The sequence below is a fragment of the Macaca mulatta genome, chromosome 16 (assembly GCF_049350105.2).
Source record: "Macaca mulatta isolate MMU2019108-1 chromosome 16, T2T-MMU8v2.0, whole genome shotgun sequence".
In the NCBI taxonomy this organism is placed as follows: Eukaryota; Metazoa; Chordata; class Mammalia; order Primates; family Cercopithecidae; genus Macaca; species Macaca mulatta.
Genome location: NC_133421.1, coordinates 21,025,620 through 21,042,696, shown reverse-complemented (window position 1 = coordinate 21,042,696; position 17,077 = coordinate 21,025,620). Strand labels below are relative to the sequence as shown.

General features: G+C 44.7%; 1 protein-coding gene across 4 annotated transcripts in view; it reads left to right on the top strand.

The window, feature by feature from the left end:
* Positions 1-17,077, top strand: part of ULK2 (unc-51 like autophagy activating kinase 2) — a 106,077-nt gene that overhangs the window by 35,293 nt on the left and 53,707 nt on the right. For all 4 annotated transcript variants that reach the window (XM_015118807.3, XM_015118806.3, XM_028836113.2 and 1 more), the window contains exons 11-12: positions 14,268-14,315; positions 14,955-15,043. In XM_015118807.3, coding sequence (XP_014974293.1) covers positions 14,268-14,315; positions 14,955-15,043 — 137 coding nt within the window. The remainder of the gene's footprint in view (positions 1-14,267; positions 14,316-14,954; positions 15,044-17,077) is intronic.

Below are 17,077 nucleotides of genomic sequence, written 5' to 3'. Positions count from 1 at the left end.
TGGGCACATGCCTGTAAGCTTGAGGAACAACTAGAAAGCCAGTTGAAGACTTGGGCTTTTCCACAAAGTGTGATGGGAGCCATTAGAGAGTTCTGAGTGGAGGAAAAGTGATCTGACTAATGTTTTTAAAAAGGATCAAGCTGGCTGCTGCTTGAGAATAGACTGTGTGCATATAAGGGGAAGAGCAGAAGCTGGGAGACTAATCGGGAGACTCTTGTCGTTACCCAGGTGAGAGATGAGTGTAGCTTTGACTAGGATAATAGCAGTGGAGGTGGTAAGAAGTCTTTCTGGAGGTAGAGGCAACAGCATTCACTGATGGATTGATTCTGAAGGTGTGAGAGGGAAGACTCAAGGATGACTCCAAAGTTTCTGGCCTGAGCAGCTGAAAGGATGTTGTCAGTTACAGTGATGGGAAAGACTGTATGGATAGAGCAGGCTATGGGGACAAGATGAGTTTCTGCTGGATATGTTACATTTAAGATAACCATTGGATGTCTAAGTGTCAATGTCAGAAGTGCACTTGAATTTCAGAAAAGGGTAGACTGGGGGCAGATTGGGGAGTTGTCAGCCTGTGGTTGGTATTTATTTATTTAATTAAAAATTTTTTTTTTTTTTTTTTTTTTTTTTTTTGAGACGGAGTCTCACTCTGTCCCCCTTGCTGGAGTGCAGTGGCCGGATCTCAGCTCACTGCAAGCTCCGCCTCCCGGGTTCAGGCCATTCTCCTGCCTCAGCCTCCCGAGTAGCTGGGACTACAGGCGCCCGCCACCTCGCCCGGCTAGTTTTTTTGTATTTTTTAGTAGAGACGGGGTTTCACTGTGTTAGCCAGGATGGTCTCGATCTCCTGACCTCGTGATCCACCCGTCTCGGCCTCCCAAAGTGCTGGGATTACAGGCTTGAGCCACCGCGCCCGGCCAAAAAATTTTTTTTGAGACAGGATTTTACTCTGTCACTCAGGCTGGAGTGCAGTGGTATGATCATGGCTCACTGCAGCCTCGACTTCCCCAGGCTCAGGTGATCCTCCAACCTCAGCCTCCCCAGTACCTGGGACTACAGGTGTACAACACCACCCCTGGCTAATTTTTGTATTTTTTTGTAGAGACAGGGTTTCGTTATGTTGCCCAGGCTGGTCTCAAACTCCTGGGCTCAAGCGATCTACCCACCTTGGCCTGCCAAAATGCTGAGATTACAGATGTGAGCCACCATGCCCAGCAATATTTATTAAATAGATTATTTTCTTTTTTATTCCCCCTTTATTTGAGAGAAGGCCTCACTGTATTACCCAGGCTGGACCGGGAATGCAGTGGTGTGATCGTAGCTCACTGCAACGTTGAACTCCTGGGGGCAAGTGATTCTCCCACCTCAGCTTCCTTAATAGCTGGGACTACAAGCCTGCATCACCACAGTCGGCTAATTTTTTGTTTTGTTTATTTAATTAATTAATTTATTTGTTTTGAGACGGTGTCTCACTCAGTCGCCCAGGCTGGAGTGCAGTGGCGCTATCTCAGCTCACTGCAAGCTCTGCCTCCTGGGTTCACGCCATTCTCCTGCCTCAGCCTCCCGAGTAGCTGGGACTACAGGCGCCCGCCACTATGCCTGGCTAATTGTTTTGTATTTTTAATAGAGACGGGTTTCACCGTGTTAGCCAGGATGGTCTGGATCTCCTGACCTCGTGATCCACCCGTCTCAGCCTCCTAAAGTGCTGGGATTACAGGCGTCAGCCACCGCGCCCAGCTTTGTTTTGTTTTTGAGATGGAGTCTTGCTCTGTCACCCAGGCTGGAGTGCAATGGCACGATCTTGGCTCACTGCAACTTCCGCCTCCTGGATTCAGGCAGTTCTCCGCCTCAACCTCCCGAGTAGCTGGGATTACAGGCACCCGCCACCACGCCCGGTAATTTTTTATATTTTTAGTGGTGACAGGGTTTTTCACCATCTTGGCCAAGCTGGTGTTGAACTCCTGACCTTGTGATCTGCCCACCTCAGCCTCCCAAAGTGCTGGGATTGCAGGCATGAGCCACCATGCCCGGTCTGTTTTGTTTGGTTTTTGAGACGAAGTTTTGCTCTTGTTGTCCAGGCTGGAGTGCAGTGGCATGATCTTGACTCACCGCAACTTCCGCCTCCCAGGTTCAAGCGATTCTCCTGCCTTAGCCTCCCAAGTAGCTGGGATTACAAGCACCCGCCACCATGCCCTGCTAATTTTTTTTGCTTGTTTGTTCTTTTGAGAGGGAGTCTTGCTCTGTCGCCCAGGCTGGAGTGCAGTGATGCGATATCTGCTCACTGCAACCTCTGTCTCCTGGGTTCAAGCAATTCTCCTGCCTTAGCCTCCTGAGTAGCTGGGATTACAGGAGCACGCCACTATATACAGCTAATTTTTGTATTTTTAGTAGAGACGGGGTTTCATCATGTTGGCCAGGCTGGTCTCGAACTCCTGACCTCATGATCCGGCCTGCCTCAGCCTCCCAAAGTGCTAGGATTACAGGCGTGAACCACCACGCCTGGCCTAATTTTTGTATTTTTTTTTTTTTTAGTAGAGATGGGGTTTTGCCATGTTGTTTAGGCTTGTCTCGAACTCCCGGCCTCAGGGGATCCACCTGCCTTGGCCTCCCAAAGTGCTGAGATTGCAGGCGTGAGCCACTGGGCCTAGCCCAGTCGGCTAATTTTTTTACCCTTTTGTAGGGATAGGGTCTCACAATATTGCCAGGGCTATTCTCGAACTCCTGGCTCCAAGCAATCTTCTTGCCTCTGCCTCCCGAAGTGCTGGGATTACAGATATGAGCCACTGTGCCTAGTCAAAATAGATTATTTTCTAGTGTACCATTTAAATTCTTTCATTGAGTCTTCTGGCTTTTTTGTGCTATTTGTTATTTTTTTTAATGATTGATCTAGGGATTACAGTATGCATTTTAATTTATCACAATCTACTTTATATAAATACTAGTTGAGGCAGGGCGTGGTGGCCCACATCTGTAATCCCAGCACTTTGGGAGGCTGAGGTGGGCGGATCATGAGGTCAGGAGATCAAGACCATCCTGGCTAACACGGTGAAACCCCATCTTTACTAAAAGTACCAAAAAAATTAGCGGGGCATGGTGGCAGGCGCCTGTAGTCCCAGCTAGTCGGGAGGCTGAGGCGGGAGAATGGCATGAACCCAGGAGGCGGAACTTGCAGTGAGCCAAGATCTTGCCACTGCACTCCTCCAGCCTGGTTGACAGAGCGAGACTCTGTCTCCAAAAAAAGAAAAAGAAAACAAAAACAAAACAAAAAACTAGTTGAATTCCATTAAAATACAGAAGCTTTGTTCCGTTAATATGGCTTCATTTGCTCTTCCCTTTGTGCTGTTATTGTCTCACATATTATGTCTATGTTGTAATTTCAGCAGTGCAGTGTTACAACTATTGATTTATACAGTCTTACCTCTTTTAAAGAAGTGAGGAGAAGAAAGGTGAAAAACATGTATAGTGTCTTTTTGTGTGTTTCTCTTTTTTTTTTTTTTTTTTTTTCTGAGACAGAGTCTTACTCTGCATCCAGGCCTAAGTACAGTGGTACAAACATGCCTCACTGCAGCCTTGAGCTCTTGGGCTCAAGTGATCCTCCTGCCTGAAACTTCTATGTAGCTGGGACTACAAGTGCACACCACCATGCCCAGCTAATTTTTAAATTTTTTGTAGGGAGGTTTTTGCCGTATTGCCCAGGCTGGTCACCAACTCCTGGGTTCAAGCAAACACCCTCCTCGGCCTCCCAGAGTGCTGGGATTAAATAGCCTTAGAGTACTATTTTAGCCTATAAATTTATCATTTGTGGCACTCTTCATTTATTCTTATGGACTCAAGTTACTGTTTGGTGTCATTTTTTTTCTTTTTGTATTTTTTTGTATCTCTTTTTTGTTTGGTGTCATTTTTTTTTAGCTCATATAATTCCATTCCTTTCCTCTTTTGTGTTGTCATATATATTAATCTTTGTATGTTACAAACAAAACCCAGTAGTACAATCTTATAATTATTTTATACAGTTATCCTTTAAATTGGTTAAGAGAAAAATACATAATATACTCTTCTGTAATTATCTGCATAATTACCAATGCTCTTTATACAGATTCTCAGAATCTTCATTTATCTGGGAATGTCATTATTTCCCTTTATTTACCTTCACTTTGGAAAAGTGTTTTTTTGGTAGATACTGAATTCTTGGTTGTTAGGATTTTCTCCAGCCAGTACTTTGACTATGTCATCTTACTGCTTTCTGGCCTCCGTTGTTTCTGATGAGAAGTCACCTGTTAATCTTACTAGTTTCCCTAGTGGGTGATGAGTCATTTTTCTCTTAGTGCTTTTGAGATTTTTCTCTGTCTTGGATTTTCTTTTTTTTTTTTTTTTTTTTTTTTTTGAGACGGAGTCTCGCTGTGTCTCCCAGGCTGGAGTGCAGTGGCGTGATCTCGGCTCACTGCAAGCTCCGCCTCCCGGGTTCACGCCATTCTCCCACCTCAGCCTCCCAAGTAGCTGAGACTACAGGCGCCCGCCACCACGCCCGGCTAGTTTTTTGTATTTTTAGTAGAGACGGGGTTTCACCATGTTAGCCAGGATAGTCTCGATCTCCTGACCTCGTGATCCACCCGCCTCGGCCTCCCAAAGTGCTGGGATTACAGGCTTGAGCCACCGCGCCCGGCGGATTTTCAACAATTTTAACTGTGATCTGTCTAGATGTGTATCTGTGTTTATCCTGCTTGGAGTTTATTGATCTTTTTTGATATATAAATAAATGTTTTTCACTGAATTTGGGGAGTTGTCAACCATCATTTCTTAAAGTATTCATTCTGTCCCTTTCTCTTTCTCTTCTCTGAGACTCCCATTATGTGCACTTAATGGTCTATGCTTGATAATATCCCACATCTGAGTCTGTTCATTTTTCCATATTGTTTTTTCCTTTGAGTTTTTCAGATTGGAAATATCTATTGATCTGTTCTCAGGTTTGCTGATTATTTTATTCAGTTATTGTACTTTTTAACTCCAGAATTTCCATTTGGTTCTTTTTTATAATTTCCGTCTTTTTCTTTTTTTTTTTTTGAGACAGAGTCTCGCTGTGTCGCCCAGGCTGGAGTGCAGTGGCCGGATCTCAGCTCACTGCAAGCTCCGCCTCCTGGGTTTACGCCATTCTCCTGCCTCAGCCTCCCAAGTAGCTGGGACCACAAGCGCCCGCCACCTCGCCCGGCTAGTTTTTTTTTTTTTTTGTATTTTGTAGTAGAGACGGGGTTTCACCGTGTTAGCCAGGATGGTCTCGATCTCCTGACCTCGTGATCCGCCCGTCTCAGCCTCCCAAAGTGCTGGGATTACAGGCGTGAGCCACCAAGCCTGGCCAATTTCCGTCTTTTTCTTGATAATCTCTATTTGTTGAGTCACTGTCTCCTGCCTCAGTCTCCTGCATAGGTGGGACTACAGGCACCCTCTACAATGCCCAGCTAATTTTTTGTATTTTTAGTAGAGCCGGGGTTTCACCGTGTGGGCCAGGCTGGTCTCGAACTCCTGGGCTCACATGATCCACCCACCTCGGCCTCCTACAGTGCTGGGATTACAAGCGTGAGCCACTGTACCCGGCTGGCTTTCTCTACTTTTAAAAATGTATTTATAATAACTGCTTTAGGCCAGGTGCGGTGGCTCAAGCCTGTAATCCCAGCACTTTGGGAGGCCGAGACAGGCAGATCACGAGGTCAGGAGACCATCCTGGCTAACATGGTGAAACCCTGTCTCTACTAAAAAATACAAAAAACTAGCCGGGCGAGGTGGCGGGCGCCTGTAGTCCCAGCTACTCGGGAGACTGAGGCAGGAGAATGGCATAAACCCGGGAGGCGGAGCTTGCAGTGAGCTGAGATCCGGCCACTGCACTCCAGCCCAGGCGACAGAGTGAGACTCTGTCTCAAAAAAATAAATAAATAAATAAAATAACTGCTTTAAAGTCTTTGCTAAGTCCAACATTTGGCCCTCTCACGACAGTTTCTGTTGATTGCTTCATACCCCTGTGTATGGGTCATACTTCTTTGTTGCTTTGCATGCCTTGCAGTTTTTTGCCGAAAATCAAATCAAACATTTTGTACAATACAAATAGCAACTTTAGATTTGCACCCTCCCCCTCTCCCAATTGGGGGTTGTTCTTTTTTTTTTTTTTGAGACAAAGTCTTACTGTGTTGCCCAGGCTGGAGTGCAATGACACGACTCAGCTCACTGCAACCTCCACCTCCCGAGTTCAAACTATACTCCTGCCTCGGCCTCCCAAGTAGCTGGGATTACAGGCGCACACCACTACGCCTGGCGAATTTTTGTATTTTTAGTAGAGATGGGTTTCACCATGTTGGCCAGGTTAGTCATGAACTCCTGACCTTAAGTGATCTGCCTGCCTCTGCCTCCCAAAGTGCTAGGATTACAGGCATGAGCCACGATGCCTCATCGGATTGTTCGATTTGTTTAGTAACTTGCCTGGACCAAATCTGTGGAATATTGTTTTCCTTGCAGTTTTTTAACATTGATTTATCTCCAAAGTTGTTTTTGTATTTTTTTCAGTTAAAAAAATTGTAAAGCCCAGTTTCCTAGGGATCACCCCTGTGTCTACAATATTTTAGTGGTCAGCCAGTGATTGGTCAAAGGTGGTGCTTCGAGACAGTAAGTTACCATCCTTTGTCCATTGATCTCTGTGTGGCTTGGGGAATGCATTAAAAGTTCAAGCACAGCTGGGCATGGTGGCTCACGTCTGTAATCCCAGCAGTTTGGGAGGCTGAGGTGGGCAGATCACTTGAACTCAGGCGTTTGAGACCAGCCTGGACAACATGGTGAAACCCTACTACTAAAAATAAAAAAATTAGCTGGTGTTGTGGTGCGGGCCTGTAGTCCCAGCTACTCAGGAGGCTGAGCTGGGAGGATTGCTTAAGCCTTGGAGGTCAAGGCTACAGTGAGCTGTGATCATGCCAGCGTCCCCAGCCTTGACGACAGAGTGAGACCCTCTCTAAAAAGAGAAAAAAAAAGAAAATGTTTTATTTATCTTAACTCCAATCTTTATTATTTCTTTCCTTCTACTAGTTTTGGACTTAGTTTGCTGTTTTTCTAGTTCCATAAGCATGCAGTTAGCTTATTGATTAGATGTTTCTTTTTTGTTTGAGACGGAGTTTTGCTCTGTTACCCAGCTGGAGTGCAGTGGCGCCATCTCAGCTCACTGCGATCTCCATCCAGCTTCTGGGTTCAAGCGATACTCCTGCCTCAGCCTCCAGAGTAGCTGGGACTGCAGGCTCATGTCACCATGCCTGGCTAATGTTTTGTATTTTTAGTAGAGACAGGGTTTCATCATGTTAGCTAGGCTGGTCTCAAACTCCTGATCTCAGGTGATCCACCCGCCTCAGCCTCCTAAAATACTGAGATTACAAGTGCGAGCCATTATGCCTGGCCTATTTCTTCTTTTTTTTGAGACAGAGTCTTGCTCTGTCACCCAGGCTGGAGTGCAGCAGCACAATCTCAGCTCACTACAACCCCCGCCGCCTGGGCTAAAGCAATTCTTCTGCCTCAGCCTCCCGAGCAGCTGAGATTACAGGTGCCCGCCACCACGCCTGGCTAATTTTTTTGTATTTTCAGTAGAGACGGGCTTTCACCATGTTGGCCAGGCTGGTCTTGAACTCCCGACCTCAAGTAATCTGCCTGCCTTGGCCTCCCAAAGTGCTGGGATTGTAGGCGTGGGGCACTGCATGTGGCCCCATTTCTTCTTTTTTTTTTTTTTTGAGACGGAGTCTTGCTCTGTTGCCCAGGCTGGACTGCAGTGGCCGGATCTCAGCTCACTGCAAGCTCCGCCTCCCGGGTTTACGCCATTCTCCTGCCTCAGCCTCCCGAGCAGCTGGGACTACAGGCGCCCGCCACCTCGCCCGGCTAGATTTTTGTATTTTTTAGTAGAGACGGGGTTTCACCGTGTTAGCCAGGATGGTCTCGATCTCCTGACCTCGTGATCCGCCTGTCTCAGCCTCCCAAAGTGCTGGGATTACAGGCTTGAGCCACCGCGCCCGGCCCATTTCTTCTTTTTTAAAGGAGGTGTTTACAGGTATATTTTTCCCTCTTACTACTGCTTTTGCTACATCCCGTAAGTTTTAGTATGTTGTTTTCATTTTCATTTGTCTCAAGATATTTTCTAATTTCCCTTTATGACTTCTTTGACTCAATGGTTGCTTCAGAGTTAGTATTATTTGGCTCTATGTCCCACCCAGATCTCATCTTGAGTTGTAATCCCCATGTGTCTGGGGAGGGGCGTGGTGGGAGGTGAGTGAATCAAGGGGGCGGATTTCCTCCATGCTGTTCTCGCGATAGTGAGTTCTCACAAGATCTAATGGTTTGAACGTGTGGTACATCTCCTTCCTACTCTGCAATGGTAAGACATGCTTGCTTCCCCTTCACCTTCTGCCATGATTGTAAGTTTCTGAAACCTCCCCAGCCATGGAGAACTAAATTAAACCTCTTTTCTTCATAAACTGGCCAGTCTCAGGTAGTTTTTTTGTTTTGTTTTGTTTTGTTTAGGGACAGAGTCTTGCTCTGTCACCCAGGCTGGAGTGCAGTGGAGCAATCTTGGCTCACTGCAACCTCCACTTCCTGGGTTCAAGCAATTCTCCTGCCTCAGGCTCCTGAGTAGCTGGAATTACAGCTGCGTGCCGCCACGCCTGGCTAATTTTTGTGTTTTTAGTAGAGACCTGGTTTCACCATGTTGGCCAGCTGGTCTTGAACTTCTCAAGCGATCAGCCTGCCCGGGCCTCCCAAAGTGCTGGGATTACAGGCATGAGCCATTGCTCCCGGCCTCAAGTAGTTCTTTATAGTGTGTGAAAACAGAGTAAAACAAGAGTGTTTTGTTTAATTTCTACATATTGTGGGTTTTCCCGTTATTTCCTCTGTTATTGATTTCTAGTTTCTTTTTTTTTTTTTAAACAGAATCTCAAAAGGACAGGAATGAACCACTGCGCCCAGCCCTCGATATCTACTTTTATTCCATTGTGATTGGAAAAGATAATCAATCACCATGATTACAGTCTTTTAAAATTTATGGGCCAGGCATGGTGACTCATATCTGTAACCTTAGTGCTTTGAGAGGCTGAAGAAGGAGGACTGCGTGAGGCCAGGAGTTTAGATTAGCCAGGGCAACATAGTGAGAACCTGTCTCTACAAAAAATTTTAAAAATTAGCTGGGTGTAGTGGTGTGCACCTTTGGTTCCAGCTTCTTGGGAGCCTGAGGTAAGAGGGATTGCTTCAGCCCAGGAGTTTGATGCTGCAATGAGCTAATTGCACCCCTGCATTCCAGCCTGAGAAACAGAGCGCAACATTGTCTCTGATTAAAAAAAAAATTTATTAAGACTTGTTTTGTGGCCTAAGGTGTGGTCTGTTTTGGAGAATGTCTCACGTGCACTTGAGAAAAGTATATGCTCTGCTCTCGGAGACTAGAGTACTTTGTGTGTGTCTGTTAGGTCTAGTTAGTTTATAGCATTGTTAAGTGCCTCCATTTCCTTATTGATGCTGTATCTGGCTATCCTATCCTTTATTGAAGTCCGCAACTATTGTTATACAAATCTCCTTGTCACTTCAGTTGTCAATGTTTGCTTCATGTATTTTGGGGCTCTGATGTTTATAAATCTTAAATTTTCTTGGTTAATTGACCCTTCTATCATTATTTAATGTCTTTTTTTTTTTTTTGAGACGGAGTCTCTGTCGCCCAGGCTGGAGTGCAGTGATGTGATCTCGGCTCGCTGCAACAACCTCCACCTCCCAGGTTCAAGCAAGTCTCCTGCCTCAGCCTCCCGAGTAGCTGGGACTATAGGTGCCTGCCACCACGCCCAGCTAATTTTTGTATTTTTAGTATAGACGGGTTTTCACCATGTTGGTCAGGCTGGTCTTGAACTCCTGACCTTGTGATCTGCCCTCCTCAGCCTCCCAAAGTGCTGGGATTACAGGCATGAGCTACTGCGCCCACCCTTTTTTTTTTTTTTTTTTTTTTTCCCTTGAGACAGGGTCTTATTCTGTCACCTAGGCTAGAGCGCAGTGGTGCAATCTTGGCTCACTGCAACCTCTGCTCCTGGGCTCAAGCGATCCTCTCACGTCTGCCCCCCAAGTAGCTGGGACTACAGGTGCAAGCCGCGATACCTGGCTAATTTTTGTATTTTTGTGTAGAGAGGGGTTTCACCATCTTTCCCAGGCTGATCTTGAACTCTTGAGCTCAAACCACCCGCCTCCAGCCTCCCAAAGTGCTAGGATTACAGGCTTAAGCCACTGTACCTGGCCTTATTTAATGTACTTTTTGTCATTTATAACAGTTTTCAATTCAAATTCTATTTTGTCTGATAGCCAACCTTGCACTTCTCTTTTGCTTGGAAGAGCTTTTTCCATCATTTTGCTTTCAATATGTTTGTGTCTTTTTTTTTTTTTTTTTTTTTTGAGACGGAGTCTTGCTCTGTCACCCAGGCTGGAGTGCAGTGGCCGGATCTCAGCTCACTGCAAGCTCCGCCTCCCGGGTTTACGCCGTTCTCCTGCCTCAGCCTCCCGAGTAGCTGGGACTACAGGCGCCCGCCACCTCGCCCGGCTAGTTTTTTTTTTTTTTTTTTTTTTTTGAGATGGAGGCTGGCTCTGTCACCCAGGCTGGAGTGCAGTGGCCGGATCTCAGCTCACTGCAAGCTCCGCCTCCCGGGTTCACGCCATTCTCCTGCCTCAGCCTCCCGAGTAGCTGGGACTACAGGCGCCCGCCACCTCGCCCGGCTAGTTTTTTGTATTTTTTTAGTAGAGACGGGGTTTCACCGTGTTAACCAGGATGGTCTCGATCTCCCGACCTCGTGATCCGCCCGTCTCGGCCTCCCAAAGTGCTGGGATTACAGGCTTGAGCCACCGCGCCCGGCCTAGTTTTTTTGTATTTTTTAGTAGAGACGGGGTTTCACCGTGTTAGCCGGGATCGTCTCTCGATCTCCTGGCCTCGTGATCCGCCCGTCTCGGCCTCCCAAAGTGCTGGGATTACAGGCTTGAGCCACCGCGCCCGGCCGTTTGTGTCTTTAAATTTAAAGCGAGTCTCTTTTTCTTTTTCTTTTTTTTTCTTTTTTTCTTGAGACGGAGTCTCACTCTTTCACCCAAGCTGGAGTGCAGTGGCACAATCTCAGCTCACTGCAACCTCGGTGTCCCAAATTCAAGCTATCCTCTCACTTCAGCTGGTTCCACAGATGTGCAGCACCATGCCTGGCTAAGTTTTTTGTATTTTTGGTTTCACCATGTTGCCCAGACTGGTCTTGAATTCCTGAGCTTAAGCGATCCGCTTGGAATTAGAGGCGTGAGCCACCTCACATGGCCTAAAGGGAGTCTCTGTTTACAGACAGTTTATAGTTGGATTATTTCCTTTTAATCTACTTTGCCAATCTCTGCCTAGGGAGATCTATTTACATTTAAAGTAATTACTGATAAGGAAAGATTTTTGCCATTTCACTATTTTTATATCTTACAGCTTTTTTGTCCCACATTTATTCCATTACTGCTCTCTTGTGTTGTTTGATTTTTTTTAATAGTGGTGTGTTTTGATTCCCTTCTCATTTCCTTTTGTGTATATTTTTCCTTGTGGTTACCTGGGGATTACATATAACATCTAAAGTTACTGAATTCATATTAACTTAACTCTAGTTGCATACAAAAACTACTTCTGTATTGGTCTGTCCCCCCTTTATGTTGATATCACAAATTATGTCTTTATAATAGTTTTAATGCATTTGTCTTTTGAACTCTGTAGAAAGTGAAAAGTAAAGTTACAAACCAAAATTACAGTACTATTGGATTTTAAATTGCCGTTGGCATTTATCTTTTCCAGAGATCTTTATGTCTTCATGTGGCTTTTCTTTACTGTCTAGCTCTTTTCATTTCAACCTGAAGTACTCTCTTTAACATTTCTTATAGGGGAGGTCTTGTTACAGTAATGAATTCCCTCTGCTTTTGTTTTTCTGGAGATATTTTAATTTCTTCCTGAGTTTTGAAGGACAGTTTTTTGGAATGTAGAATTCTCAGTTTACTTTTTTTTTTTCTTTTAGCACTTTAGATAATATCCCACTGCCTTCTGGCCTCAAGATTTCTGATGGGAAATTGGGTGATATTCTTATTAAGGATCCCTGTACATTACAAGTTGCTTCTCTCTTGCTGTTTCCAAGATTCTCTCTGTCTTTTAAAAGTTTGATTCTGTATCTCTGTGTGGGTCTCATCAGTTTGTCTTAGAGTTTTTGGAAGTTGCCTTTTTTTTTTTGAGACGGAGTTTCTCCCTTGTTGCCTAAGCTGTAGTGCAATGGCAGGATCTTGGCTCACCGCAACCTCTGCCTCCCAGGTTCAAGCAATTCCCCTGCCTCAGCCTCCTGAGTAGCTGGGATTACAGGCATTTGCCACCATGCCCACTGATTTTGTATTTTTAGTAGAGTCGGGGTTTCTCCAGGTTGGTCAGACTGGTCTCAAACTCCCGACCTCAGCTGATCCGCCCACCTCCGCCTCCCAAAGTGCTGGGATTATAGGCGTGAGCCACCACGCCCGGCCCAACCTAATTCTTATCTTAGGTAAAAACAGCAATACTTGAAAATGTCAGACCAGAGAAATCATTAAGACATGTTTAATGAAAATACTTAGCAAATTAACCCTGATCTTGTAGCTTTTAGGGAAAAAAGTAACTTTTCCTGTAGTAATAGTTGTGATACTAACAGAGATTTGTGGAAATATACTCCAGGATTTTGGTTTGCTAATGTATAGTATAATTGGAAATCCACATTGGTATTTAAATAAGATGGACTGGAATTTGAATTCTAGTCCCTCACCTTACTAACTCTTTGACATTGGACAAGAAACATGGTCTTTGTGTGCTTTTAATTTTCTTTTTCTTTTTTTTTTTTTTTTTGAGACGGAGTCTTGCTCTGTCGCCCAGGCTGGAGTGCAGTGGCCGGATCTCAGCTCACTGCAAGCTCCGCCTCCCGGGTTTACGCCATTCTCCTGCCTCAGCCTCCCAAGTAGCTGGGACTACAGGCGCCCGCCACCACGCCCGGCTAGTTTTTTGTATTTTTTAGTAGAGACGGGGTTTCACCGTGTTAGCCAGGATGGTTTCGATCTCCTGACCTCATGATCCACCCGTCTCGGCCTCCCAAAGTGCTGGGATTACAGGCTTGAGCCACCGCGCCCGGCCGTGTGCTTTTAATTTTCTTACCCATGATACGAGGATATATTTCCTCAGATAAGGTTTGTGAAGCACCCAGTTCATTGTCTTAGTGAATGTCGAATACTCAGTAGAGGATAGCTGTAATTGTTTCCATGTCAGGGAAAATATTTGAAATGGTCTGAATACCTATTTTCTTAATGTTTTGTAAAGTTGGAATAAAAATTAAGTTCATGTAGTTGGAAATATTTATACCTATTAGGGAGAAGTTAAGTTGAGAGTTGCTCTGAACCATGAGAATTATTGTCAATAGTGAAACAACTATTGAATGTATTATTTTTGTAGTTTTTTTTTTTTTTTTTTTTTTTTTGAGACGGAGTCTCACTCTTGCCCAGGCTGGAGTGCAGTGGGGCGATCTTGGCTCACTGCAAGCTCCGCTTCCAGGATTCATGCCATTCTCCTGCCTCAGCCTCCCAAGCAGCTGGGACTACAGGCGCCCGCCACCTCGCCTGGCTAATTTTTTGTATTTTTAGTAGAGACGGGATTTCACCGTGTTAGCCAGGATGGTCTCAATCGCCTGACCTTAGGTGATCTGCCCGCCTCAGCCTCCCGAAGTGCTGGCTGAGCCACCATGCCCAGCCAGTTTTTTCTCTTTTTAATGTGAAACCAGCATTAGGAGTACATCTAGGGGCGAAGGATAGTTTGTTGTATAAATCAGCTGCCTCAATTTCCTCTTAGGACAATTAACAGCTGTAGTTCACATGGGTTCTACACGGGCCTGGAGATCACAGTTCTCCTGTGGAGCTGTCCACTGGGGGGTGGCATATGTTAGAGAACATGTCTGTGTAAGTAGCATCAGAGTATGTTGTGTTGGTGATACATGTTTTGAAAATGCATAATTACTTAAAATTTGTTGATTCATTATTTTATATGATTATAAAAATAGTTTTTATAGAGGATTTATAAAAAATATGCTTTTACATTTAAAGGAAATGGAGGCTGTATAAAGAAGTTAAATTCTGATCTCAAAGACGTTGTGTTGAATACGTTGAGAAAAATAACCTGGTTGATATTTTAGTCAATGTCTCTTTAAAGGTTACATTCTCATTTCTTGTTACAGAAGCATTTTTTAGCCATCCTTTTCTTGAGCAAGTTCCAGTAAAAAAATGTGAGTACCCATTTTTTGTATTTTCACTTAAAGAATGAATGCAAGCTTTAGGAAAAATTAATTATTTTTATTACAAAATTGATCTTTTATAGTGCCTCTTAAAATTTCGTTGAATTTACTTTTTTGTTTTAATGGAGTCTTGCTCTGTCACCCAGGCTGGAGTGCAGTGGTGCAAACTCTGCCTCCTGGTTTCAAGTGATTCTCCTGCCTCAGCCTCCGGAGTAACTGGGATTACAGGCGGGTACCACCACACCTGGGTAATTTTTGTATTTTTAGTAGAGACGAGGTTTCACCATGTTGGCCAGGCTGGTCTCAAACTCCTGACCTCAAGTGATCCTCCCGCCTCAGCCTCCCAAAGTGTTGGGATTATAGGAGTGAACCCCTGTGCCTGGCCTGATTTTCTTAGATACCTACGATTGTGTTTGTTGAATAACTGTTCTATTTTTCCTTCTGAAACAAAGTTGATATAGTTTTAGTAATTGCTGCATTTTTAGTTTCATCAGCAGATGTGGTAATAAATAGGTGAATGCAAATTTTCAGGGAACACAAAGGTGTAGTGGTTTTGGCAGGTGTTTCTATTATACAGGTCATGTGACTGCACTACAAAATGATGTAGTTCATTTGTGTTTCTTCCTCTAGCTTGCCCAGTTCCAGTGCCCGTGTATTCTGGTTCTGTCTCTGGAAGCTCCTGTGGCAGCTCTCCATCTTGTCGTTTTGCTTCTCCACCAGTAAGTTCTGGTTTTATTAAAAATAGTTTCAGAGTTAGTGCTATTACATCTGTTCTCAAATGGAGCATGAACATACACTGTGGATATTCTTTTTATGTGTAATGTTTACTAATGCAGTTGAGGTTTGGGAGAAAGAACATTATAGTTGGGTCAAATGGACCTGTATTTGGACCTCTGCCCATATGTTACTGTGTAAGCTCCAGAAAGAAATATCACTTCTCTGGGCCATTTTCCTCTGAACAGTGAGTACAGTAATATCACCTTTTTATACCCTATGTTGTTTTGGTGATGATACTTACAAAGAGTACCCATTACAGGTGGATAGGCAATAAATATTTATTTTATCTGAATGCTATAGACATGAGCTTGGATTTTTTTTGTATGTGGAATTTCTACTGATGGAGGAGTCACCTCTGAGCCAGATTTCACTGACTTAAGATTCTCTTAATCATGATTTTTGGCACTTTAAGGTGGCTTCTACTCAAACCTCTTCCTTTTGCTGAAGCTCCCAAGGCATTTTCTTCATGGCTGTGTTCCCTCCCATTTCAGTACTTCTTCCTAATCCTGAGGCCTTCTGGTCACTCTTGTCACTTCTTCCTACTCCACTCTCCCAGGGTTTTACCTATCTCTCCTCTTAGGTTTTTTTTTTTTTCTTTTTTTTTTTTTGAGATGGAGTCTCGCTCTGTCACCTAGGCTGGAGTGTAGTGGCGCCATCTTGGCTCACTGCAACCTCCGCCTCCTGGGTTTAAGCGATTCTGTAGCCTCAGCCTCCCAAGTAGCAGGGACTATGGGTGCACACCACCACACCCAGCTAATTTTTTGTATCTTTTTTTTTTTTTTTTTTGAGACAGAATCTCGCCCTATTGCCTAGGCTGGAGTGCAGTGGTGCGATCTCGGCTTACTGCAGCCTCCACCTCCCGGGGTCAAGCAGTTCTCTGCCTCAGTCTCCTGAGTAGCAGGGATTACAGGCACGTGCCACCACGCCCAGCTAATTTTTGTATTTTTAGTAGAGACAGGGTTTCACCATCTTGGCCAGGCTGGTGTTGAACTCCTGACCTTGTGATCTACTCGCCTCGGCCTCCCAAAAAAGTACTGGGATTATAGGCGTGAGCCACCGCGCCCAACCTTTTTTATATCTTTAGTAGAGATGGGGTTTCACTATGTTGGCCAGGCTGGTCTCAAACTCCTGACCTCCAGTGATCTGCCTACCTTGGCCTCCCAAAGTGTGAGCCACGGCACCCAGCCCAGGCATCAATTTCTTGAATGCCTCTGGCACAAAGGTTAGGGAGCCATAAAAGTGAGGCAACTCAGAGGTTTAAGTGGATGAGACTTGCAGCCTCCATGTGCCTTACCTTATACTAACTAGGGCACCTTTTTTTTTTATATCAAGTGAGTGTAATTTACCTACCTTGTAGGGTTCTTCAGGGATAAGTGAGTACAAACACTTACTGCATGCAGGGTCTGACACATAGTATATAATGCAGGAGGTAGCAACTGTTAGGTAAAGCAAATGCAGATGTAGCCTGTTGCAAACAGACAAGTCTCAAAACTGGCAATAAATGTTTCTTATGCAGCCCTGCAAATTCATACCAAGTAGATAAAGCAGATTATGTTAATAAGACTTACGTTCTGGTGAACTAAAAAAATTAAGAGCCAGGCATGCTGGCACCAATCCTAGCCCTGCTGCTTGCCCAGTCAGTGACTTTGGGCCGGTCAGTTAGAGAGGTGGGCCATGGTGTCCTCATCTGGACCATAGGCTTGATTAACCTTTGCTTGCAGGGTCCTGGTAGTAATGTGTGGGAAGTGCCTAGCCATGGCAAATTCTCAATAAATTGTGGCCATTATTATGAACCATATATTTGACACAATGTAATATGAAAAGCAAAGCTTGTGCTAGAGAAAAGAACAACAGGGAAGAATCTAATTTTGGGAGACCAAACATAAAGGAGCCTGTGGGATGATAGTGTGACTGAGGGATGAGAGGCCAGCAGGGAGGACGTTGAACTGGAAATTTTCTTTGACTGGAGAGAGCAT